At 46.7% G+C, this 25,208-nt stretch overlaps 1 protein-coding gene across 2 annotated transcripts in view; it reads right to left on the reverse strand.

Annotated features, from left to right (window-relative positions):
• Nucleotides 1–12,278: 12,278 nt before the first annotated feature.
• Plxdc1 (plexin domain containing 1) overlaps nt 12,279–25,208 on the reverse strand; it is a 55,073-nt gene continuing 42,143 nt past the window's right edge. The window contains exons 9-14 of one of the 2 annotated variants that reach the window (XM_013036019.1): nt 24,930–25,011; nt 21,056–21,116; nt 19,044–19,179; nt 17,900–17,935; nt 15,348–15,508; nt 12,279–13,482 (exon numbers count right to left, since the gene is read on the reverse strand). In XM_013036019.1, coding sequence (XP_012891473.1) covers nt 13,363–13,482; nt 15,348–15,508; nt 17,900–17,935; nt 19,044–19,179; nt 21,056–21,116; nt 24,930–25,011 — 596 coding nt within the window. In that variant the 3' untranslated portion in view covers nt 12,279–13,362. Of the gene's footprint in view, nt 13,486–15,347; nt 15,509–17,899; nt 17,936–19,043; nt 19,180–21,055; nt 21,117–24,929; nt 25,012–25,208 lie in introns of both variants that reach the window. The other variant, XM_013036018.1, reaches the window with a different exon arrangement.

Raw genomic sequence — 25,208 nt, forward strand, 5'->3', positions numbered from 1 at the left:
CCCCCCAAAAAAATTCAAAAAGCAAAAACAATGTCATCTCCACCAACAATAGCAATTAAAAAAGCAAAAACAAAAACCCAAACCAAACCCTTGTTTTCATTTCCTACAATATTTTGATAAATATTATATATTATTTATTTATTTATTTGTTGTCAGTCATGGGGCTTGAACTCAGGGCCTAGGCACTATCCCTGAGTTCACTTGCTTTACCACTTTGAGCCATAGTGCCACTTCTGGTTTTCTTATGGTTAATTGAAGATAAGGGTCTCATAGGTCTTCCTGCATGGCCTGGCTTTGAACCATGATCTTCAGATATCAGCCTCTTGAGTAGCTAGGATTACAGGTGTGAGCTACTGTGCCCAACTTAAATATTATTTTAAATGTTCACCTTGGATACCTTTAAGATTCACTTCCAGATGTTAAGTTAATCATGTGTATATGTTTATGATTGCTAGCAATCCTGACATTCATTTTAATAAAGCAATGAAAAAGATGTTCAGAGGCGTTATGCCTTTGAGTTTCTCCCCTAAGAGAATCCTCCTTTAGTCTCACCGTGTGTGTGAATGTCTAGAGTTCTGTATAATTTATCATGCCCCAGTGTATTTTAGATCTAGCTTCCACATCGGAGAGAAAACATGTGTCATTTGTCTCTCTGAACTTGGCTTACCTCACTTAACATGATTTGTTTTATCATTGTTCCATCCATTTCCCTGCATAAGACATAATATTATTCTTTCTAATGGCTTTGTAAAGTCAAGCTATCTTCTATAAGAGACTTGAACATTCTCAGGTGTTCATATTTTCTGGGGTCCTAGAACCAATTTCTTGTGGATGCCAAATGATAATTGTCATTTCCTTGTCACTTGGTGATGACAATTACCATTTCTCCCATCTGAGTCCCAAGCACCTTAGGGTGGGACTGCAGACCCTGAACCATGGGAGAAGGAGATTACTATGTATTTTGTGAATTTGAATATAGAGAGATTTCTTCCAGGGCATGCCAGGGCAATACAGGACAAGAAACATAAATTAAATACTCAGAGATGACTCTTAAAGTGGCTGATGTAGGGGCTGGGAAGGTGGCTCAGTGGTAGAGCGCTTGCCTTGCATGCCTGAGGCCCTGGGTTCGATTCCTCAGCACCACATAAGAAAAGAGCCAGAAGTGGCGCAGTGGCTCAAGTGGTAGAGCACTAGCCTTGAGCTGAAGAGCTGAGGGACAGCATCCAGGCCCAGAGTTCAGGCCCCACAACCGACAAAAAAAAAAGGAAGAAAGAAAGAAAGAGATGAGGAGATGCCTAAGAGGTAGGAGTGAAGAAAAAAAGACCAAAAAAAAAAAAGTGGCTGGTGTATGCACACACACATGCAGACACACACATTCCCAAGAAATGCTAGTCTGATGGATTCAGCCTCTGAGGGAATGATTGTCTTTTCCACAGTATTTCTGCGCAGGGTAGAATTCCTAGCAAATGGAAAATTGAACCACAAAAATTGAATCAAAATTTAAAACTCAAGTGTTTTGTTGTTGACACATATGGAAATGCCTTGCTTAGTGTCTGACACATAGTGGGCTGCTCAGTCGTTGTTAATGTTGTTCCATGAACATCTGACAGATTCTCTGAGCTTGCAAAGAAGAACTGGTTAGGTAACTTTGCTAGTAGGTTTCCACTGTGGATGTGTCCATATTATTGGGTAATGTGCAGAAAAGTTATGTTCCACATGGCTAGGTGGGCAGGACCTGGTGATGTGGGGCTGTAAGGAAGACAGTCCTGGATGGAGAGCAGGTGATAACTGCTCTTGCCACATTCTGCTAAAATGCCATAGGGCCGAGGAACTGCTTTCTTCTCCTGTGGGTGTGATATAAGTTGGCAATTTTCTTTGCTTCAGAGAATAACAGTACAGTTTCTTGTTTTCTTCTACCTAGAATCACTATTTTGAGGAATTTAAGAGTACCTTTATTCATGTATTTATTTATTCATTGCCTGTCCTGGAGCCTAAACTCGGGGCTTGGGCACTGTCCCTGAGCTTTTTGTGCTCAAGGGTAATACACTGCTACTTTGTGCCACTTTATCTGGAGGTACATGCTATTTACAAATGCATAATGTTTGGGTCAAAATGACCCACTGAAGGAGGGTGCATGGAAGTAGAGGTGAAGGCCATCCTATGTTGATGATTATTATAACTTGACAACTAGTATATGTGATATTTTTGTGTATGTTAGATATTTCCTGTAATATTATTTTTGCTAGACATGTGCCAGTGGCTTAATGACTATAATCTAGCTATTCAGGAGGCTGAGATTTGAGAATCATGGTTCAAAACCAGCCTGGGCAGGAAAGTCCATGGGACTCTTATCTCCAATTAATGGCACTGTGGGCTCAAAGTGGTAGATCACTAGCCTTGAATAAAAAAGCTCAGGGACAGTGCCCAGGCTCTGGGTTCAAGTACCACAACTGACATAAAATAAGGTTTCTTTATTTTATTTTTTTTCAATCATGGATTTTACAGCAGGATGGAGCTGGGCTTAAATTCCCTCTGCATTTTTTTTTTGGTCTAAGTGACCTAGTTATATAAGTCTTCTGATCTCAGTGTAAATGTTAATAAGAATAAACCCTGGCTCTCAACTTTAATGTAAGTCTATAAAGCACTTAAGGCAAGGCTTAGCATGTGGTTGGCTCTAATGCCAATGTGGCAGATTGTACTGGTTTTTAGGTTTACCCTGTTGTTCTGGCTCCAAGTAGCTGGCTGGTGCATGGTAGGGCTTGCCATGTCGTTGGTAGATAAAATGAATGGGAGAGTCAAATGGTAGCTATCAGAACCTTTACTGAAACTCCTGGAGGGCTGCTGGCACCGGTGACTCATACCTGTAATCCTAGCTACTCAGGAGGCTGAGATCTGAGGATGACGGTTCACAGCCAGTCCAGGCAGACAAACCCAAGAGACTATCTCTAATTAACCACCAAAAAGCTGGGAAGTGGAGCTGTGGCTCAAGTGATAGAGCACCAGCCTTTTGCACAAAAGCTCAGGGGGAGTGCCCAAGCTCTGAATTCAAGCTCTAGCACCTGCTAAACAACAACAAACTCCCTAGAGAGCATTCTTTTTGTTGTTGTTGATGTCAGTTGCCTGGTCTGTAATGTTGCTAGGTTTCCAGCTCTGTTGTCATTATGAGGCAGCTGCAGGGGTGGTAATGGGGGCAGACCAGGAAAACAGACCCCGGAAGTGCAGATCCTTCTTATTTTCTGTCTAGACATTCACCCCTTTGTAGAGAGCCAGCATTTCAGAGGCTGACCTGGGACTCAAGATTTTGTCTACCTGGGCACATTTTCAGGTGCCAGCTGGCAAGGAAGCTCCACCAATTTTTGCAGAGGAGCAAGTGTTTGGATGAGAGGGGGTGAGATCACAGAGAATTCATTAGCATCCTAGATTCATCCTCTCCTCCTTTCTAGGTCTTCTCTCTGCTTCCCCCACATCAACCTCAGCAGTTTCCTCCCTCCCACCCCACCCCGCCCCGCCCCCTTAGCATAGCTGATGGGGAGGGGGGGGGGAGGGAACGGATCTGTCAAAGCCAGGCCAAGAGCTTGACTTTTCTGGTGTCTTTTCTAAAGGCACAGAATTCAGCCCTCACCAGATGGGAAACTGTCAGCTCAGCAGGCAGATCATTATCCTTTCAGCCGTGGGATTTCAACCGTGGGAGGCCTTACGGTGAATACAAATTCAGGTATTTCCTGCAGCTGTGGCCCCTAAAGCCGCAGCACTTACTAAACAGGCAAGATTTACCTGGGTTCTTCTGCAGGAAGTCCTGGGCAGTGGAGGCGGGAGGCTGGGGTTCCTTATTCATGAAGAAGCATGGAACCTGCTGACCCTTCACGGGAAGAATTTCTTCCCCAGGCACCTAGTCTACCTTGTCACCCTGGCTCAAGTGGGCACCTCCCCAATGAGGATTCTGAATTCAAAAGCAGATTTGAGGGTAGATAGATGTCTTCTTATTTGATGAAAGAAAAAAAAATATAATAATGAACTCCCTGTGGCTAGAGGTATTCAAACAGATGCTAGCTGGCTGCTTTCCAAGGATATTGCAGACAAAAGTCCTGACACGGTTGAAAATTTGCCTTCTATGTCCTCCAAAATCGCTTCATCTCAATGGGTTCTTATGGGATAATAAAATGAACTTGGAGTCATCATAGACCCAGGGTCTATGGTGATTCCACAGCGAATTAGCTAGATGCCCTTGGGCAAATCATAGAAAGATTTAAAATAAATTGTATAGGTATATTTTAGTTTTCTGATAATGGGAGAACATTGCAAAAAATGTTTTATTGTGAACACTTTCCTATCTTAATTCATATAGTCTTAACTAATCCTGTGTGTGTGTGTGTGTGTGTGTGTGTGTGTGTGTATTCCACCACTTCTGCCATTTCTGGCTTTTTAGTAGATACTTGGAGAGTATCTGCCTGGGCCAGCTTCAAACTACAATCCTTAGTTCTTAGCCTCTTGGGTGGCTAGGATTACAGACTCCCAGCTGTCTGGCAGCATTTTTACTCAAGGCTGGTGCTCTACCACCTAGATCACAGCTCCACTCCCATGTTTTGTTTGTTTTAGACAAGGTCTTGCTTTGTAGGACAGGCTACCTAAACCTTGTGATCTGCTGCATTCTCTTAAGGGTTGGGTTACAGGTGTGCACTGCCATGCCAGGCAAGAAGACATATTCTGATGGACAATTTCCTATCTACTGGTATGAAAGGCATCTGGGCTGCAAAGGACTGCCTGGTCCCTGAAAGGCACTCCTTCACGTTAGTTCTCATTGCTCTGTTACTTGTGGTGGGAAGAGCTGGGTTTCTGATGAGATTTTAGAAAGAAGTACAAGGGAGAGGCAGTAGGGCCAGCAAAGTCATTCAGTGCTCTGAGCTTTAAGCCTTTAGGCTTAAAGAGGGATGCTAAAATGGGGTAGGGTTATGAGGGAGCTGCTAATTACCAACCTCAAAAGAGATCTACAATGATTAGATGACAAACTAGATTGAGGAAGTGCCTGGAAAGCCAGGAAGATTTTTTTCAATACAAAGTAGATTGTATTTGTACTGAATTTAGCATCATGCTTAGACTTGGGCTAGGGAGAGACAGGGCTGAGAGTTGGAATGGCCTCCCCTACACATCAGCTCTGGTTGCTTTGCTTTTAAGATTTGAACGCATGAAAGTGTTGTCAGAGCTGTAAAGCCTGTAGAAGGAATCCTTTTATTATTAGTGGGGGTGGAGGTAGGAGTTGGAGCATGTCTGCCAAATTGATGAGGAACTTGTTTTTATGAGTGTAGGAAATATAACCAGTACGAGAGACCTGCCTTCTTCCAGGTTCTTATAATTGCTGCTTGTCAAATCCACACAGCATCTTGAAAAGAAGAAACTAAGATGGAAGAAGCCTCCATGGTGGGTGTTTCTTTAACTTAACATCAGAGACAAGAAGGGCTTTCCTGCTTCTCTCAGGCCCCAGGGGCAGACTAGCTTCCTCAAAAAGCCTGATGAGTAAGTCATAAACAAAGGATGCTAGCATTTTAGTACTTGATCCTAATTCTTCCCCAGAAACTGAGAATCTGGATGGCAAAGACTGGGCCAGGAAGGAATTTGTTTCAGGAACTCTCACAGCCTTTGGTATTCTGTTCTTCACTTTCTGCCCTTGTTCTGTGCAGTGAGCTTTTATGAGTCATATGTTTGGGTGCTGAGGACTGAAAGTTAAGTTGTGCTTTATTTTTTTTGCCAAAGAATCTTAGCTTCAGGGCAGATCTAGTCCAGAGACCACTGCGAGCAAACAATGCCTCTATGTCCAGTGCTTTGTCCTCTTGCTGCAGGCTTCTAGGGACACCAACCTTCTCTGCTCATGAAGGAGAGGAAGCAGGCAAGGGAGATGGGAATTTTTGAGCCTGAGTTTCTGGCGACTGTGTCACTTAGAGATCGATTAGAGGCTCCCTCTTGGGCCAGGCTCAGGGTCTTCCCTTGCTTCCCATGGGCCTGTACCCCACTGCCTTTCCAAAAGCACCACCTGCCAAGGAAGCCACATCTGAGCTTGCTGTGACATTCTATGCCCTTGAAAGCCCCTGAAGGCTTCCTATCGTTCTTCTTCCTATTATCCTATCCACAGGAGGGACTGCTCAGGTGAGGAAGAGAGAAGTTTCTGGTTAGGCCTGAAGGACTGACCCTCCTACCTCCTTTCCCCAGGTACATGCAGATGTCAGTATGTCAGGCAAGCCACCAAAGATATGGGCAGACTGCCTAACGCAGGCAGGGCAATCTATCTAAGCCTGGCTATAAACATCCATTGTGGGCCCAACTGGAAAACCCCCACCTCCTTAGACCTAATAGCTTTTTCTTTCTTTTCTTTTCTTTTTTTTTTTTTTGTTGGTTATGGGGCCTGATCTCTGGGCCTGGGTGCTGGCTCTAAGCTCTTCAGCTCAAGGCTACCTTCTACCACTTAAGCCACAGCGCCACTTCTGGCTTTTTCTGCTTATTTGGTGTTGAGGAGCCAAACCCAGGGCCTCATGCATGCAAGGCAAGTACTCTACCACTGAGCCACCTTCCCAGCCCCACCTAATGGCTTTTTCATTGACCTCTGAATCCTTGCTCAGACCTCATAAAAACCTAACACATAGCTGGGCGCTGGTGGCTCATACCTGTCATCCTAGCTATTCAGGAGGCTGAGATCTGAGGATCATGGTTCAAAGCCAGCCCGGGCAGGAAAGTAGTCCGTGAAACTCTTATCTCCAAAAAAAACCACCAGAAAACCGGAAGTGGTGCTATGGCTCAAGTGGTAGAGCGCTCGCCTTGAGCTGAAGAGCTGATGGACAGCGCCTAGGCCTAGAGTTCAAGCCCCACGACCAACAAACAAAACAAACACCTGTTCCACCACTATACACAGTCTCTAAGCCCACAGGAAGGCTGTGCCCCTTGCTGCTATATCTCAATAAACAGTCCTTACCTGGGGAAGATGGAGTCCAGCCTGTTTCCTTCCTTTCTCCTCCATTTTCCTGACAGGGCCCAGCTACGTACCTTTACTAATATACACTGAGCACCTGTTTTTGCCAAGTCTCATTCAAGGGTTTAATCTGTTTTGTTTTTGTGACGCTGGAGCTCAAACCCAGGCCTCATGTGGCAGGCAAGTTTCTACCACCTAGCTACATCTCCAGCCCTGATTTCACCTGTTGTTAAAAAGGAATTAGAACCATTAGCATAATTAAAAGGTAAAAGGAAATAGCTAATGCCTTACCTGGTCTAGCCATAACCTAACCAGCTTAGGCACCAAGCCCTGTCCTCTCAAAGGAGTCATTGAAGTAAATCACTAAGGACTCATTAAGGGGTTGCTTAAGTCTTTGATTTGTGCTGAATAAATTCTGCAATATTCCTTGCTCATGTCTTTTGTTGTTGTTCTGAAGAACCTAAGAAATAGCTAGTGCTTTGTTTTGTTTTTGGTTGTTTTGTGTGTGGTTCTTTGAGATGCGGTATTGCTATATGGGCCAAGCTGGCCTTGAATTCTTGATACTACAGACACATGATGTGACCCCTGGCTCGAATATGTTATATTTTTGTAGATCTTCCCGTTTTTCTCAGCTGGTCAGGATGAGTCTTTGACCTTTTCAACAGTTCGTTGAATCACACAGTGGTTACAAAGGAAAGACTGAGGCTAAAAGGTTTAAACTTAAAGCTCTGTGACAGTGTGATGCAAGTATATTGGTCTATATTTAGATATCTTTTTCAATGCTTTAGCTTTGTGGAAAATGGTGGGCCTAATTGACTTATCCCTTGGGACCAAATGTAATGTTTTATGAAGATCAAAAGAGATGGTCCTCTTCCTCTCAAAGAATTTCTCTTTTTAATGAATATATATATATATATATATATATATGTATATAATTATCACCTCTGTCCTTGAGAAACTTTTGAATGAATAGAGAATTTATTCTGTTGCAATATTGATTGTATACAGGCACACCATTTTATCAACAGAAGAAACAAAAAGGCTGGGTATAAGTTTTTGATACTATGTACCACCTCTGTTATTCTTCTAAAGTTGAAGTATTCATGTACTTAAACAATATTCTATTTAATTGTGTTTGATTTTAAATATATAAATATGAATTCTTAAAAAAAAAAGAATTTCTCTTTTTAACAGGACAAGTAAAGACTCCCTCTTACTTTCCCACTTCCCTTGAGAAGTAAGACCTTGTCTTCAACTCAAGAAGATAAAATAGCACGGGCTATTAATCTAGAGTGCTCTATTTCTTCTTGTGGAGAAGTTTCTGGAGCTTGGGCCCAAGGAGACAAAAGAGGCAAGCTACAGGACATTTGCAAGCTTGTGGCAAACATGTGGGGCTGTGCAACCAGACAGATGAGAAGCTCACAGTTTTGGGAGCCCAGAGTGAGGAGGGATTGGACATCATTGCTGTGCATCTTGCTAAGGAGTTCTATAGACCAGGCCAGAGGATTCTGTCATAATCCACAGGCTCTTCTATATTAAGCTGTGGTTCTGGCACTGCCCTGAGGTACATGGAGAGCAACTTTGAGACTCTGAAGACTCCTGGGTTTGGAAGTTGTTTCTGTTACTTACTATGTGACCTAGGGTAATTCACTTAATGGCAAACAATAGGTGGTTAATAAATATAGATCAATGGGCTGGGAAGGTAGTTCAATGGTAGAGTGTTTGCCTTGCATGCACGAGGTCCTGGGTTCCATTCCTCAGCACCGCATAAGCAGAAAAAGCCGGAAGTGGAGCTATGGCTCAAGTTGGTAGAGCGCAAGCCTTGAGCTGAAGAGCTGAGGGATAGCACCCAGGCCCAGAGTTCAGGCCCCACAACTGGACCCCCCCCCCAAAAAATGTAGCTGAAGTGAATGAGTAAATAAACAAGTGACTTTTGGAGCCTCAGTTTCCTCTTCTGGGGAATGGGGGAATGAATGGTGCCTCCCCAACCAGCTGTGATCTTCTAAGAAAAATTGTCTCACACAAATCCCCCAGAGGTGCTCAAACTCACACTCTGACTTTGCAGAGTGGGCAGGTAGGCCTGAGTCATGCATTTCCAACCAATCCTAGGGAAGTCTGAGCTTCCTATTTGGGCACACTAGGAATTATTTCTTCAGCTAGTAAAGTATGAGAGCTGCCTCAAGATAGCATGTTCCCATGTTCTCTGGGATGAAGGGACTTCCTGGGATGCAAAGATTTCAGACGTAACACCAGGAGAGTTCTGGACCAACTAAAACAATTTGGTTACCCTGATGGGAAAGAAAGGAATGCTGTATAAATTGAAAACCAAGCAGAAGTATTTGCTAAGTTCCTACTTTAGACCAATCAGTGTTACTGTAACACCTCCCACTTCACAGAGGCATGAACAAGGTGGAAGAAAGTTCGGTGACTTGGCCCACATCATACTCCTCATGGGCACTGCTGGAGTCAAAACTCCTGCCTTCTGACACTACATTCAGCTTAGCACCTTCTCTCCAGTCCATGTTGCCTTTTCCAACACATTTCTCGTTACTTGGCAAACACAACATGTTTATTTATAAACTGGCTCGTCTGAAGCCTGAAATTTGGCTTCGTTGGTTTTGGCTGTGAGGAGTTCACATTTTTCCTCTATTTGTTTTGGTTTGCAAACTCATGTTTTGTGAGTAAAAAAAAAAAAAAAAAGTAATAAAAGCCCAAGGAAGCTGTTAAAGTTGTTCAAATGCAAAGCATCCAGAAATGTGACAGCATGAACTTAACTCTGATTTATTTTGTATCTCTAGATAGTAGATTAAAAATGCATGAGATTGCCTTCTAGGGATTTACAAGCCTGAGATAAATCCATAGCTGGGGTTACTTCCCTGGTGGTTCTCTTGGAGGTGGGACAGGTGGTCTGAGGAGCTCCCCTGTTGAGCCGGTACAAGGTGCCAGTTCTTTCCCACTCAAAGAAAGGGGCTGAAGACTTGGGAAGAAGTTGTCATCAGGACCAAGGTGTGTGCACTCTGAACCCTTTGCTTTTTACTTTACTTATAGCTGAGGTTGTAAAAGACTTGTTTCTTTTTATTATCATCTTTGAAAATTTACACAAACTGTGTGACTTATGCTTTAGTGAGGATAGCTAGCGTCCTAAAATCCCCATATCCTTCCAGATGTGCTAGAGGTTCAGGTAGGTTTCTGAAGATAAAGAGTATATTCCACCGGTGACAGTCACTCTTCTGGTGTAAACTTTCATGGCTAGGGAGTTCTGGTGCAGACCTTGAGCACTGCTTTTTTTTTTGGGAGAGGGGAGTTGGTTGTGGGGCCTGAACTCTGTGCCTGGATGCTGTCCCTCAGCTCTTCAGTTCAAGGCTAGTGCGCTACCACTTGAGCCACTGAGCCACTTCTGGCTTTTTCTGCTTTTGTGGTGCTGAGGAATTAAACCCAGGTCCTCATGCATGCAAGGCAAGCACTCTACCACTGAGCCACCTTCCCAGCCCTTGAGCACTGCTTTGTGCCAGTCTGTGAGTCTACTCCATACCTAGGGAAGAGTCAGCCCTGCCCACAGCCAGATGAATGGTTGCTTCAAGTGGTGAACACCCTGCTTTTTGGAACCATGAAGTTTGGCTGGCAACTTTTTCCATTGTCTTTTAACAATCTAAGTTAATGGCTGAGCACAGTTACAGGTTTTTTTTGGTTTTTTTTTAGCAATCAAAGGCTACATTTGTATGTACAGAGGCAAACAGGGATCCATTTACCCTGGTAAAACAGACGCATTAAAAAATTTGTTTTTATAAGTTCATCAAGAACTACTTGGGACTAGGAATGTGGCTTAGTGGTAGAGTGCTTGCCTAGCATGCATGAAGCCCATAAACAGAAAAAGCCAGACGTGGCACTATGGCTCAAGTAGGAGAGTGCTAGCCTTGAGCAAAAGAAGCTCAGGGACAGTGCCCAGGCCCTGACTTCCAAACCCAGGACTGACAAAAACAAAAACAAAAACAAATCCCCTTCAACATGACTGAAGGACAGGTCTGAACAAGTGGCCTCCAGAGTTATAGGGCCTGCTGAGACTGGCAGGGGTATCTGATTATGGCCTAAGGGAGGTGGTCACCATCAAGTTTTCAAGTCAAGCTTGGAGAGCCCATTTTTTGTGCCTCACTGGGCCCATGATGGCTGCAGAATCAGAAACCCCAGGGGCTTTCCTGGAGAAAACCACAAATCTAGGAGGGGTTAAATGAAGGGAACCACTTCAAGGTGTCCCCTTATACTTAGTCTCTGCATTCTCCTTTGTTTCTATTTGTTGTTTAGTCCTCAGAATTTTCCCAAGACCTCTGTCTCTCTGAATAACAAAGAAAATTTCCGAGTTCCATTTCACAGAACTAAAGCTTCCTTCCCCCAATGGCAACTCCCTTTCCCTGGAGAATGAATATGCCTGTAGGACGGAAAGGCCTGGAAGTCTAGTTGATGATACACAGTGTATGGGGTATTGTCAGCCCGGTGCAGAGGGACCCTCAGACCTGTGTCTCCAAATAGTTACTTTTGCTGCTGTTGTTGTTGGCCAGGGACTTGAACTCAGGCCTGGACGTTGTCCCTGAGCTCTTTTGCTCAAGGTTAGCCCTCTACCACGTTGAATCACAGTGCCACTTCTGGTTTTCTGGTGGTTAATTGGAGATAAGAGTCTCAGAGACTTTCCTGTTCTGGCTGGCTTTGAACCGTGATCCTCAGATCTCAGCCTCCTGAGTAGCTAGGAATATAGGTGTGAGCTACCAGCACCTGCCTAGTCACTCTTAAAGTAAGTCATTCACCATTGCTGCCCATCTGACCTGCTCTAAATCCTTGGGGATCAAACTCCAGATCTGTATAGAAATGCTTGTGTCACTAGAGATCCTAAGGATATCCAGAAACCAAAACTAACCCTGTAAAGTGCCACCCACCGACTTCCTGGTGGGCCATCTTAGATACAAGGGCCCTCCTTGTAGACTTTGCTAGTTGGGCTCCAGCAAAGATGGTGAGGGTTGGGAGGAGTTTGGTCACATTTGTCAAGCTCTTCCAGATCTTCTGTCTTCTGATACTTGCAAAAATTCTACTCTGCTGCAGTGTCCGTTTTCTTTTTCAAATTCTACCTCCCATCCCTAGCTTGTGTCCCCCAGCTCTCTCTTCTCTGGTTTAACTCTACTTGTCATTAGCAGCCCACACAGATAAACCACAGAGTGGCTGCAAAGCTGTCAGTCAGGTTTTGGATGTGTCTGGGTATTTGAAGGCTGCCTTCCTTGTCCTCAGACTAACTTTTCGTTTGCAGGTCCCTCATGACATACTAAAGGGTGTGATTAAGTGGAGACAGTGCCTTAACATTTATTTGCTGCTGATATATTTTACTTGGAATGAAATGAGCTCTAGATCTCAATTCTCAATGCCCTTCAGAAGCTCACCATCACTGGGATAGACAGAAGTCCCTTAAAAACAAGCTCAGTTTGGCAGCCTGAACTTCCCTGCTTCCAATACTTCTTTCAGAGCTAGGGAGACAGAGGCTACATTCTAGGTCAAGGTTGTGGGTAGAAAGTCCTTCCCTCCCATGCCAGCTTCCTCCGTCCCTAACCTTTCTGGCTGGTATGCCTTCTTAACAGGATCCAACTGACCCTCTCTGCTGGAGAGGGTCTTGAAGTGCCCTGTTTATCTGAAATGATTGTAAAAATCCAGTTTGGTAGAGGAAAAATATGAACCAGGCAAGCTGTGCCTTCAGAAATACCTACAGATGTCAACACCAGATCAGGCCAGCAAGTAAATCAGGGCCAGTCAAGTCACGGAGTCAGGAGCCCCCATCAGACAGATGGTTGTGCAGGGCCCAGTTGACCAGGTAGGAGCTGGGTTTGGGTGGGCCAGAGGCAGGCCACAGGCCGCACATGTCCTGATGCAGAAGTCAACGTAACTGCCCAAGGGCTGAGAGCTTCCCAGATAGGAGGAACCGTTTCTTCAGGTTTCCAGAGCTGCAGAGGTTGGGGCCTAAGTAGGCCAATTTCATGGCCATAGGACAGCTCTTAAGCCCATGGATCTGGAGTGTAGCAGCCTTGGCTTCAGTTAACCAGTTACCCATGAGAAAGGCCTCCAGAGACCAGGAGCAGGGGCGAGGAGGTTGTGGAATGGCTAGGGAGTAGATCATTGAAAGCCTCGGAAGGAAGGATCCCTGGCATCCACATAGGAGATGAGGTTACTATTCCTTTAAGAAACCCACATGGTTGCTTTTCTGCTGAACCCGCTTTGTCTGGGGTATGAGGACTGAGCTGTGGGTCTGGCACCATGAGCTGCTGTCTCATCTTCCTGGCGCAGGGCAAGCTCAAGGATGCCAGGAAAAGTCCTTTTCTCTGCATCGCTATGACTCATCTTTCTTGCCCGTCCCTGGGTCTCCTTGCGTGGCACTTTCAGCATTGCTCGGCCTCCACAAAGCCCTCCTTCTCGTGGCCCGAGGGCTCCACCTCCGTGTATGTGGAGTGGTTGGGGTGGTTGCGGAACTTCATGGCTGGCCAATGATGAGGTCTCCGCTGCTGGGGGCACAGAGGCAAAGTCAGTGGACATGACTTTCCTATGGGGACCTCATCCCTGAGGGAAAGTACCAAGACTTTCTCTTACAAGGGTCCTGAGGCACTGGGGCCTCACTGGTAGCCAACTAACAGGGCCAGTGTCCCTCAAAAGACTTTCTACCCTAGTCCCTCAACCACTGGGAGCCAGAGTTTGGAAGGAGTTTGTGTGGTCCGCAGAACTCAGAGCTAGCTGCTTCAGCAGTACGACAAAGGACTGAGAGTGTAGAAAGAGTCAGCCAGTGATGGCTGGAATGACCTATGAAGCTCTGGATAATGCCAAAATAACCATCCAGAATGCATGATTCCTGGGTTCACTTAAAACCTCCTCCATCAGAATCTCAGTTGATACCCAGGTAGGCCATTTTCTATCTATGACAAGGACATATGCTGCTACCTGTGCTACATAGGTGCTTTCTTTTTTTTCGGGGGGGGGGGGCCCGGTTGTAGGGCCTGAACTCTGGGCCTGGGCGCTGTCCCTCAGCTCTTCAGCTCAAGGCTAGCGCTCTACCACTTGAGCCACAGCGCCACTTCAGACTTTTTTCTTTTTGCTTATGTGGTGCTGGGGAATCGAACCCAGGGCCTCATGCATGCAAGGCAAGCACTCTACCACTGAGCCACCTTCCCAGCCCCTACATAGGTGCTTTCAAAAAATCTACTCAGTATGCCGCCAAACTATGACCTTCTGAAGAACAGGGGTAGGGTTTTATTCATTTTTGCATCCTTGGCTCTTAGAAAAAAAAAATAGAAAGACCTGCTGTGGCCACTCAATTGAATTCTATGAAGTGAACGAGGTCCTCTAGGAGGTAATAAACTAGTTGAGGTTGGGGGGGGTGGAATAATGGAACCTGCTGAATTATGTGGCTCAGAGCAAAAGGGGTTGAGCCTAATCTCTCATGCTGCACCTCAGTTGTTCCCTCAGAGTTCTGGAAGAGTCTAAAACTGAATCATCCTTAACTACAGCTCCCAAAGAATACAACCCTCATAGCCAGGCACCAGTGGCTCACGCCTATAATCCTAGCTACTCAGGAGGCTGAGACCTGAGGGTTGTGGTTCAAAGCCAGCCTGGATAGGAAAGTCCATGAGACTTTTTTTTTTTTTTTTTGTCGGTTATAGGGCTTGAACTCTGGGCCTAGGCACTGTCCCTGAGCTCTTCAGCTCAAGGCTAGCACTCTACCACTTAAGCCAAGCACTACTTCCAGTTTTCTGAGTAGTTTATTGGAGATAAGAGTCTCACAACTTTCCTGCCCAGGCTGGCTTTTTTTTTTTTGTCAGTCATGGGGCTTGAACTCTGGGTCTGGGCACTGGCCCTCAGCTCTTTGGCTCAAGGAGATGGCTCTACCACTTGAGCCACAGTGCCACTTCCGGTTTTACTAGTGGTTTATTGTAGATAAGAGTCTCACAGACTTTCCTGCCCGGGCTGGCTTTGAAACTCGATCCTCAGATCTCAGCCTTCTGAGTAGCTAGGCATGAGCCACTGGCGTCCTGCCCATGAGACTCTTATCTCCAGTTGACCACCAGAAAAATGGATGTGGAGCTGTGGCTCAAAGTGGTAGAGTGCTTGCCTTGAAGGAAAAAGCTCAGGGACAGTACCCATGCCCAAAGTACAAGCCCCATGACCTACCAAAAAAAAAAAAAAAGAATTTTATAAATGGGGGAAGGTCAACAGTCTGTTCCACTGGGATAGAAGGATAATGTGGAGTTGGCAATGGTTTCTCAGGGATGTGGTAGGTAAGGGATGAGATGGGGAGAGGTGGGAACTGAATGACCCAGGTAACAATGACGCAAAAGCAGGCAGCAGCAGGTTTGAGGCCACACTTCACACTGACCTCAATAAAGAAGAGTGCAGCATTGGAGTTGGGGTGGCCATTGATGTAAATCCCAACCAGGATGATGACCGCCACTAAGAGGACAGCCAGCACAATGCCCACAATGGTGCCCAGGTGTACGGGGGGACCTTTCGTCTTTGGGTCCAGGTTGTCCTGAAGGCCTGTGGAGAGACCAGAAGGCAGAAAAAGGAGAGTGCAGAAGGCCAGGCCACAGAATCTTAGGTTCTGACAAAATCTCAGAGATAAAAGCCCATAGAACTTTTTGGGTCAACTTACCAAATACATAGTTAGGAGTTGGGGAAATCATTATTAGTGGCACCTTTCAGATGTTTTCCAAAAAGCACTTAAAAAGTTGTCCAGAAGTCTAATCAAAAATCCTAAGAAAAGCTCTCTCTGATACCTGGGCCATATAAGGGGCATTTGAAGGTTATGAATTTGGGACCTATGCCCAGCACCAGTAGCTCACTCCGGTAAACCCAGCAACTCAGGAGGCTGAGATCTGAGGATTATGATTTGAACTCAGCCTGGATAGAAAAGTCTCACAAACTTTAACCAGCAAAAAGGTGAAAGTGGAGGTCTGGCACAAAGTGGCAGAGTATGCGTCTTGAGTGAAAAGCACAAGGGTCTGAGTTCAAGCCCCAGCACTAGCATACAGAGAGAAAGAGAGAGAGAGAGAGAGAGAGAGAGAGAGAGAGAGAGAGAGAATTTGGAGCCAAATAGCCATCAGGCTATTTGGATTAAAATCTATACTCTGCCACTTATTGGCTATGTGATCCTGAACAAATCAGCCTCTCTGGGTCTCTCTTAGCACTTCTATAGAACAAGGAAATTAATAATAACAACTACTCAAAGAGGGATTATTTCGAGGGTTAAAATGAGATAAATCATGTCAATAAATATAATTAACCTAACACTCTGGAACAAACTCATCAATAAGCATCAGCTCTTATGATAACAAATGACCACACTATGACTTTTCCCTGTCCACCCTTAGAAGGAGACTTCCTGGAGGGTGGCAGCGTCTTACTCATCATGTCCTCAGTTTTTGGGAAAAATTGGGATCCCAGTGTTGGCCCTCAAATTGAATTCTAGGTCCTCTAGAAGTTCTTCAGCCAGCTTGCATTCTTTTTCTTTTTTTGGGGGGGGTCTGGTTGTGGGGCCTGAACTCTGGGCCTGGGCACTGTCCCTCAGCTCTTCAGCTCAAGGCTAGCACTCTACCACTTGCGCCACAGTGCCACTTCTGGCTTTTTTCTTTGTGCTTATGTGGTACTGAGGAATCGAACCCAGGGCCTCAGGCTTGCAAAGCAAGTGCTCTACCACTTGAGCCACAACGCCACTTCCAGCTTATGTGGTGCTGAGGAATTGAACCCAGGGCCTCATGCATGTAAGGCAAGCACTCTACCACTGAGCCACCTTCCCAGCCCCATCAGCATGCATTCTTGAGAGCATCCCCAGGAGGAGACAGAACATTCCTGTAGTCTAGAGCTGGAAGCGCATCTATTCCTACCCATAACTTATACGAGGTAGTAGTAGACTCCCAGAAAGTTTAGGCTCAAGGAAGTACAAATTCAGGGCCAGACTCTAAAAAGCCTAGTCTCCTGACGTACTTGGGTGTGTCCATTTGCTTATTCCCTCTATCTGAAAGGAATGTGGGAGATGTGCATGTCAGTAACAGAAATACTGAATCATTTTTATATAGTTAGTTAAGTAGAAGGGGAGGCAACAGAGGGTGAGCCCTAAGCTAGAATGTTGCATACATTCAGAACTATTGTCCTCCCCATCCCTTTTCTCTTCTGGGCATGCTGTACGCAGAGGAAACTCAGAACAGAAACTATCCAGAGCACTCTAGTGCATGGCTCGTATCTCCATCTGCCAACCAGTGAGAAGGCTAGGGTGATATTCCCCACACTAGCTTCCCTGGCTATCAGCCTGCTGTGACCCTGTGGATCTGAGGGGCAGAGCTGTGGCTGATGAGAATGAAGGTGAGAATAAGGGGCACATGGCCTGGCTCCCCACCACCAACCGCACACACTCACATCGTTCTCCAGGAAGGCGATAGCCCTATCTTCATGGGGAGATAGATCAGATGTCAGATGTTAATAATTCACTGCTCCCACTATACCCCTGAGAACATCCAGTCTAAAGCTGGAATGTGTTTCTATATTGACCCTTGGCCATGGCTGCACAAGGGTCAAGCTGATTCTTGGAAAAGGGCGAGGGAAGAAGGACCCCTCCCATGTCCAGAGAGATCATCAGAGACTGGGAGAATCCCACATCTGGTGACTGGCAAATCATGTATTCTCTGCCAACCCAAAGACACTTCAGGATGCAGAGGAGGAAGAAGGAGAGGCCAGGGCCACAATCCTCATCCCACCCCATTTAGGGAAGTGAAGGCAGAAGGCTACAATCAGGAATGTCTAAGGTATACATGGTTCCTCAACCTAGGGACCTGTGCCTAGAGCCTCTGAGCCCTCCCTCCGCTCACCCACTTTCCTCAGGGTGGGCCCAAAGCCCGGGATCTGATAAAGAGGGGCCTGTGGTTCAGTACTTACCATCTCCTCCTGCATAAGGATTCAACTTGGTGTCATCTTCAAAGAAATAGATCAGAGGAACAAGATTAGCGGAATGAGTATGGTCTGTTACCCTGAGAGTGTCTGGATTTTAAGGGGTTTCAGTCCAACATTTTCCTTTTTGTGTGTGCTGGTCCTAGGACTTGAACTCAGGGCATGGGTGCTTAGCTGTTTTTGTTTAAGGCTGATACTCTACCACTTGAACCACAGCTCTATTTTGGGCTTTTTTTGGTGGTTAACTGGAGATAAAAGTCTCATGGAGGGCTGGGATGGTGGCTCAGTGGTAGAGCGCTTGCCTTGCATGCATGAGTCCCTGGGTTCAATTCCTCAGCACCACATAAGCAAAAAGAAAAAAGCCAGAAGTGGTGCTGTGGCACAAGTGGTAGAGTGCTAGCCTTGAGCTGAAGAGCTGAGGGACAGTGCCCAGGCCCAGAGTTCAGGCCCTACGACCAGACCCAAAAAAAAAAGTCTCATGGATTTTTTTTTTTCCCCAACTGGTTTCAAACCATGATCTCAGCCTACCAAGTAGCTAGGATTATAGGCATGAACCACCAGCACCCAGCTTCATTTTCATTTCTTTCAGCATAGAGAAAGGCAGTAGTGTTTTGGGAAAAGACATTTGCTTTTGGTCCTCGCTGTGTGAGCTTGGGCAAGTCCTCCACCCCTGAGTCTTGGTATTTTCATTATAAAATGGGTATATAACTGTATCAAACTCCAAAATTATTAGTATAATTGGATGCTAATGCATGTATGACTTTGCACCCCACCTGGCATGGACTCAGTTCCTCCACACTGCTAGCTTTTCCCATCATTTGCTCATTCTCTATGACTTCCTTCCAGTCAAACTTCCTGCTCCTGCCTAGCTCTTCACTTCCCTAGGGAATGTTCATAAGACTGCGGGCACCCATGTAGCCCTGAATACTAGAAGGTAGATCTGGCCCACATAGTATCTACTTGCTCAAAACCTGCTTCTGCTTCTCCGCAGCCAGTGACCTAAACTCTCTGAGCTTGAGTCCCTCCTAGGATCAAGGGTAAGCAATACCAGTTCAGCGTCCCTGTGAGAACAGGAGTGTCCATGCAGTAGCTCTTCCCCAGGCCTCTCCCAGCCCCAAGGCTCAGGCCTTACCTTCAGTAGTGAGGCTGTCAAGGATGAGAGAGGAGGAGGTGGAAGTGAGGTCCCTGTCAAAGGGACTGAAGGAGCTTTCCGGGGAGGCTGAGTAGTGCTCTTCATCCTGGAAGTCCTCGCATGTCTTTCCCTCTGCCTGCAAGAGAGATTCCAGCACTGCTGTCTAGACAGAGCTGAGTCCTGAATGCATTTAAACCTTCTATTGAGTTCCAGCAATTCAGTAGGATGAAATGGGAGGATTGATTAGCCCAGGAGTTAGAGGCCAGCTTGAGCAACATGAGACCTCATCTCAAAAAAACAAAATTGGGCCGGGCACCGGTGGCTCACACCTCTAATCCTACCTACTCAGGAGGCTGAGATCTGAGGATTGCAGTTCAAAGCCAGCCCAGGCAGGAAAGACTGTGAGACTCTTATTTCCAATAAACCACCAGAAGTCTGGGAAGGTGGCTCAGTGGTAGAGTGCTTGCCTTGCCTGCATGAGGCCCTGGGTTCGATTCCTCAGCACCACATAAGCAGAAAAAGCAGGAAGTGGCGCTGTGGCTCAAGTGGTAGAGTGCTAGCCTTGAGCTGAAGAGCTGAGTGACCCAGGGTTCAAGCCCCATGACCAACAAAAAAAAGTTGGGGGCTGAGAATGTGGCTCAGTGGTGGAGTGCTTGCCTAGCATGCATGAAGCCCTGGGTTTGATTCCTCAGTACCACATACACAGAAAAGGCCAGAAGTGGTGCTATGGTGGCTCAAGTGGTAGAGTTCTAGCCTTGAGCAAAATGAAGCTCAGGGACAGTCCCCAGGCCCTGAGTTCAAGCCCCAGTATTGGCAGAAAAAAAATTGCAAACAAAACAAAAACTAACAGCTGGCTGCTGGTAGCTACAATCCTAGCTACTCAGGAGGTTGAGATCTGAGGGTCGCAGTTCAAAGTCAGTCTGGTTGGAAAGTCTGTGAGACACTTATCTCCAATTAAAGCCAAAAAGAAGCCAGAAGTAGAGCTGTAGTTCAAGTGGTAGAGTGATAGCCTTGAACAAAAAAGTTCAGAGACAGCACCCAGGCCCTAAGTTCAAGCCCCAGGACCAGTACACACACACACACACCAAAATAAATAAAAACAACTATAAACACACACAGTGATGTGTTTAGCACATACTATGTGCTTGTATTAAAAGAAGAGAGAGCTGGTAAACACCTATAATTCTAGTACTCAGAGGGCTTGAGGCAGGAGGACCAAGAGTTTTTAAGATCAGCCTGGTCTACATAGTACAGATGGTATAGATCCTTCTCAAAACTAAAATAGCCAAGCATGATGACCTCCAGATACTTGGGAGACCCAAAGAATTAAGGTTTGAGCCTAGTTAGTGAGACACCTTAATCGATAAGCCAGGTCAAAGTATGAGGCTAGAGGATGTTCTTCATCCAGAATCAAAGTATTAAGTGTTCTGGGGCTGGGAAGGTGGCTCAGTGGTAGAGAGCTTGCCTTGCATGCATGAGGCCCTGGGTTCGATTCCTCAGCACCACATAAGCAAAAAGAAAAAAGCTGGAAGTGGCACTGGGACTCAAGTGGTAGAGTGCTAGCCTTGAGTTGAAGAGCTGAGGGACAGCGCCCAGGCCCAGAGTTTAGGCCCACAACCGGACCCCTCCCCCCCAAAAAAAGTATTAAGTGTTCTGGAAAATTATAGCTGTTGGTTTGTTTGTACAAGCCACTAAATGGGAGGTACCTGGAATAAGCCTTACCCTTAGATTTACTCACTTCCCTCAAAAGCCAGAGGGCGAGAGTTAGAACCTTGGCAGGGGCTTCACTGATACCACTAAGTACAAGAGGCTCTGTGGCCTTTGCAGGGACCATAGGAATTCCTATTTGAGGTCAGTTGCCAGTGACACTAGTCTCAGGGACCCAAAATGGGCTGATTGGCTTAGAGGAATCTGAAAAAAACAAGGTCATCCAGGGCTAAAGACAACTGCTGGCAGCCCCCTTTCCCCCCCACCTGGCATAGGAACAACCAAAGATCACACGTGCCTCTTACCTCCTGGGCACAGCCATAGGCCAGCCATTCCTGGCGGTAGCGGTCAAAGCCACTGGAGCACCTGAGGGGGGACCAAAAGGTTAAGTATGTGAGGGGCTTGACAGAGCAACCCTCCCCTGCCACATACTCCAATCAGTGACAGTTCTTTTTTTTTTTTTTTGGTCTGGCTGTGGGGCCTGAACTCTGGGCCTGGGCACTGTCCCTCAGCTCTTCAGCTCAAGGCTAGCACTCTACCACTTGAGCCACAGCGCCACTTCCTGCTTTTTTTTTTCTTTATGTGGTGCTGAGGAATCGATCCCAGGGCCTCATGCATGCAAGGCAAGCGCTCTACCACTGAGCCATCTTCCCAGCTCCCATCAGTGACAGTTCTTTATGTCAGTCAGGAGAAGGCTCTTCCCAGCATAAGTAAGAGGTTCCCTAAGGCCACTGCACAGGCATAATGGCACCAGGCAGCTGGTACCTGGGAACTAAAGTAGACCTTCCTGTCCCCCATTCCTTCTTGGAAGGAGAGGAAGGTATTGGTGGTACCTGGCTACCAGACCAAGGCTTCATCTGCCCAGCTGTGTGTATGCAGGTGACCTCTAGCTGGGCTGAAGGTCAGCATGCTTAGTCAGTGTCTCCCAGTATAGTCACTACAGGCCAGAGGCTGGAAGACTGAAATGAGCTGATAGGAGTCTCTGAAGGGCTGGGAAGGTGGCTCAGTGGTAGAGTGCTTGCCTAGCATGCATGAAGCCTAGGTTCAATTCCTCAGTACCACATACACAGAAAAGGCCAGAAGCAGCACTGTGGCTCAAGTGGTAGAGTGCTAGCCTTGAGCAAAAGCTTAAGAACAGTGCCCAGGCCCTGAATTCAAGCCCCAGGACTGACAAAAAAAAAAAAAAAAAAAAAAGGTCTCTGGACTTTTCCATCTTGGCTGCTCTAGAAGACACCAAGTGCCTATTTAGGGACAAGGTACCATACAGAGTGTTCTCTAAGGTACCGTATTTAAATTTCTGTTCTTCCCTCTTCAATGCTGGGTGAAGCCACCAAGCTCTACTCAAGCTCAGGGACATCTGGAAGAATAACATCCTGAGCCACCAGGGCAAGGAATGAATGACTTCTCAGCAAGTTAACTTAGCACCCTTGGCTGTCTGAGACCCAAGGGTGCAGCTTCCGGAGGGCCCTCAGTCTGTTCCGAAAGGGCCTCTGCGGCTCTGAGCTATGTCTTCTGCTTGCAGGGTGGCCAAACTGGGCCAGCCACATGTTCCTTCTCAGGTCTTCTGTGCCCATGATTTTGGGGTCAGTGAGGATTTGGAGGTGGGGACTCAAGTTCTTTTTAGGTCAAGCCAATGGGTTAAGGATTGTGCTTTCAATATAGGTCTGTGAAAATGATTTGCCAGGCCCTGAGCCAGTCAGCCCAGAGTGAAAGAGGAACATGAGAAAGGGCATTGTCTGAGGGTCTCCTGAAGGTGCCAGCACCACCCCCATGGGACCTCACAGTGATACTAGGAGGCAGAATTATGAGTCATCATTTCCTGAACGAATCCTGAGGCTAAAGTCACCCTTAGACGTTATGTTGGCTGTGGGGTGGGGGGCAATGTAGGATGACAGGATGATACCTTCCATGGTATATGAAATTGTCTAAAGCAGATCTAGCACCAGAGCAAGGAAAGGACATCCCAAAAAGTTTCAGAGGAGAGGGAGGGGAGGGGATGGGGAAGGGAGGAAGGAGGGAAGGGTCAGGCTGGGGAGGGAAAGAGAACTATGGGATTCCACTGAACCAGCTCTGCGTTTTGGCTTTCTAGGGACTTGGACTCAGCTCTCATTTTGAGCCAGTGCTTTAGAGAGCTGGCAAGGAAAGGCATGGGTTGAAGTGAGTCCATAGGTGTGTGGGGGACAGGGGGTTCCGGCTCAAATCAGTCTTGCCCACTCTGATGGAGCATGCTTGTGCTGGAGCTGATGGCTTCAGCAGGGGCCACCAGCCCAGGCCCTGGCCTTTCTCCAACCAGGCTCTTCCTGTGGAAGAAGCCCGTCCCTCCCCTCACACTGTCATCGTCTCTGAGTTGGGGTGCAGCCACTAACTAGGAGTGGTGGTAAATCGAGGGCTTGTGTTCATTTGACCCATTTTCAGTTCCTGCGGCTCAGCCTGGGTTGAACGCTGAGTCACACAGTGGCAGCCAGCCCCAATATGTCAGGGCTCATCTGAGGCCATCTCAAGAGTCTCCTCAGTGCTAAGATAATGTTTCTCAACATGGAAAGCACATAAGATGAAGCACTCCAAAATTCAGACATCTGGGGTACTGGTCCCAGGGATATGTTTCTGTGTGTGTGTGTGTGTGTGTGTCTGTGTCTGTGTCTGTGTCTGTGTGTGCACGTGTGCGTGTGCACGCCTGCATGCGTGCATGCACTAGGTACTGGGGCTTAACCTCTGTTCTTACTCAGTTTTGTTGTTCACTGCAGCAGGCACTCTACCATTCTGAACTATGACTCCGGTTCTGGCTTTTTACTGGTTAATTGGAGATGAAAGAATCTCAGGATTTGTCTGCCAGGGAGGGTTTTGAACCCATGATCCTTAGCTCTCAGCCGCCTAAGTAGCTAGGATTACAGGCATGAGCCACAGCTGGTGATTCTGAGAACCTCAGAGGCCACAATTGGCAGAACTCCATTCCAGAAAGAGTGAGCCCAGGGTCTAATTTGCCAACCCATTCTGAGACTCTGTACCTTCCCTGCCCCTGGAGGCTTTGTTTAAATGCTATTTGGCATTTGAAGAGTTCAAATAACAGAGTGTTCCTCACCCACGTCTTCCTGAGTCACATGGCCTCTGTCCATTCTACAGAGTCAACCAACTGAAGTCCCAAGAGAGTGAGTACAAGCACAGCTGGTGGCAAGCACACCTGGGAGGCCTGTGGAGTGCCCCTTTCCGCCCCCCACCTTCCTGGACACCAGTCCTATGTGCCTGGGCTGCTATATCTGCTCCCTGACTTGGAAAGGAGCAAAGGAAACGCTGACAGCTGCAGAACAGCTGCAGGGCAACTCGGAGCCTATAATTTTGCAATTTGCCTTAAAGGCTCTCAGAGTTCCTCGGGCTTCCCATCCTCATGAGGGCACTAGTCCCCACAGGAATCCCTTTTTCTACCCCTCCTGCCATTTGTTTATCTTGGACCGGAGAACAGAGCTTACATTATGAGTCTAATCTGTGAGGAAATGATTTCAGAACAAGGAGTGGAAGATGAGTCGGGTTTAAGAACTTTATCCCTCACACTGGATCTCACCCAGAATTCTCCGTGCTTCCACACTAAGCAAACACAGCTAAACACAGCTTTGTAGCTTCCCTAGTTTCCATGGATACCTACCACAGCCACACTCCTGGTTTTCAGGAAACCTTGTTTCAGCCTGGGAAAGATCTTGAGACTTGTGGTTTGGGGTCAGGGGCAATGGATCTTTGCATCTCAGCCTGTTGCTAAGCTAGCAGTTCTCACACTTGGTTGCAAATGAGACACCACATTAAAATGCAGACCCAGGGATCCTTCCCAGGTTCTTGACATAAGGGATCCCAGTCTCCACATGTCTATAAGAGCTCCTGTGATTCTAGGATGCCCACAGCTATGGTCTACTGTTTATGAAGCCCTGCTCATAAAGGTTGGATGAGCCAATCTGCTTGGGTATATGGAGGCAGGCACAATATCTAGAATCTTCCAGAAGCCTGACACCACCTAAGGCCCTACCCAATCACATGATCACCTTAATCAGGTACAAGCCTCAGGGAGAAACTCACTTCTGTGAGTAAGAATCAGAGATACCCTAATACTGACAAAACTATGGGCAACAAGTAGACCCTTGCTGCCTTCTGGCCCATGGTTTGCTGTTGAGACTCAGTGCATAACCTGGTACAAACCTCTGCAGGACATGGCACCAGCTACAGTTGAAGGTCAGGTCTGAGGACATGCAGGAGTCACAGCTCTGATGTTGTAGGCAGGCTGCAAGAGAGGAAATAGCGGCCACTCAACACCAGGACCTGGTTTGAAAGGGTGAAACTCCAGAATTCTGGGTTCTGGAACTATGGAGTCCCTGACCTAGCAGGGGCTGTTGAGGTCATTACTGCCATCCTCTCTTGAAGAGCAGCCCTAAATTCCTTCCTTCCTTCCTTCCTTCCTTCCTTCCTTCCTTCCTTCCT

The sequence above is a fragment of the Dipodomys ordii genome, unplaced genomic scaffold (assembly GCF_000151885.1).
Source record: "Dipodomys ordii isolate 6190 unplaced genomic scaffold, Dord_2.0 Scaffold7, whole genome shotgun sequence".
Classification (NCBI taxonomy): Eukaryota; Metazoa; Chordata; class Mammalia; order Rodentia; family Heteromyidae; genus Dipodomys; species Dipodomys ordii.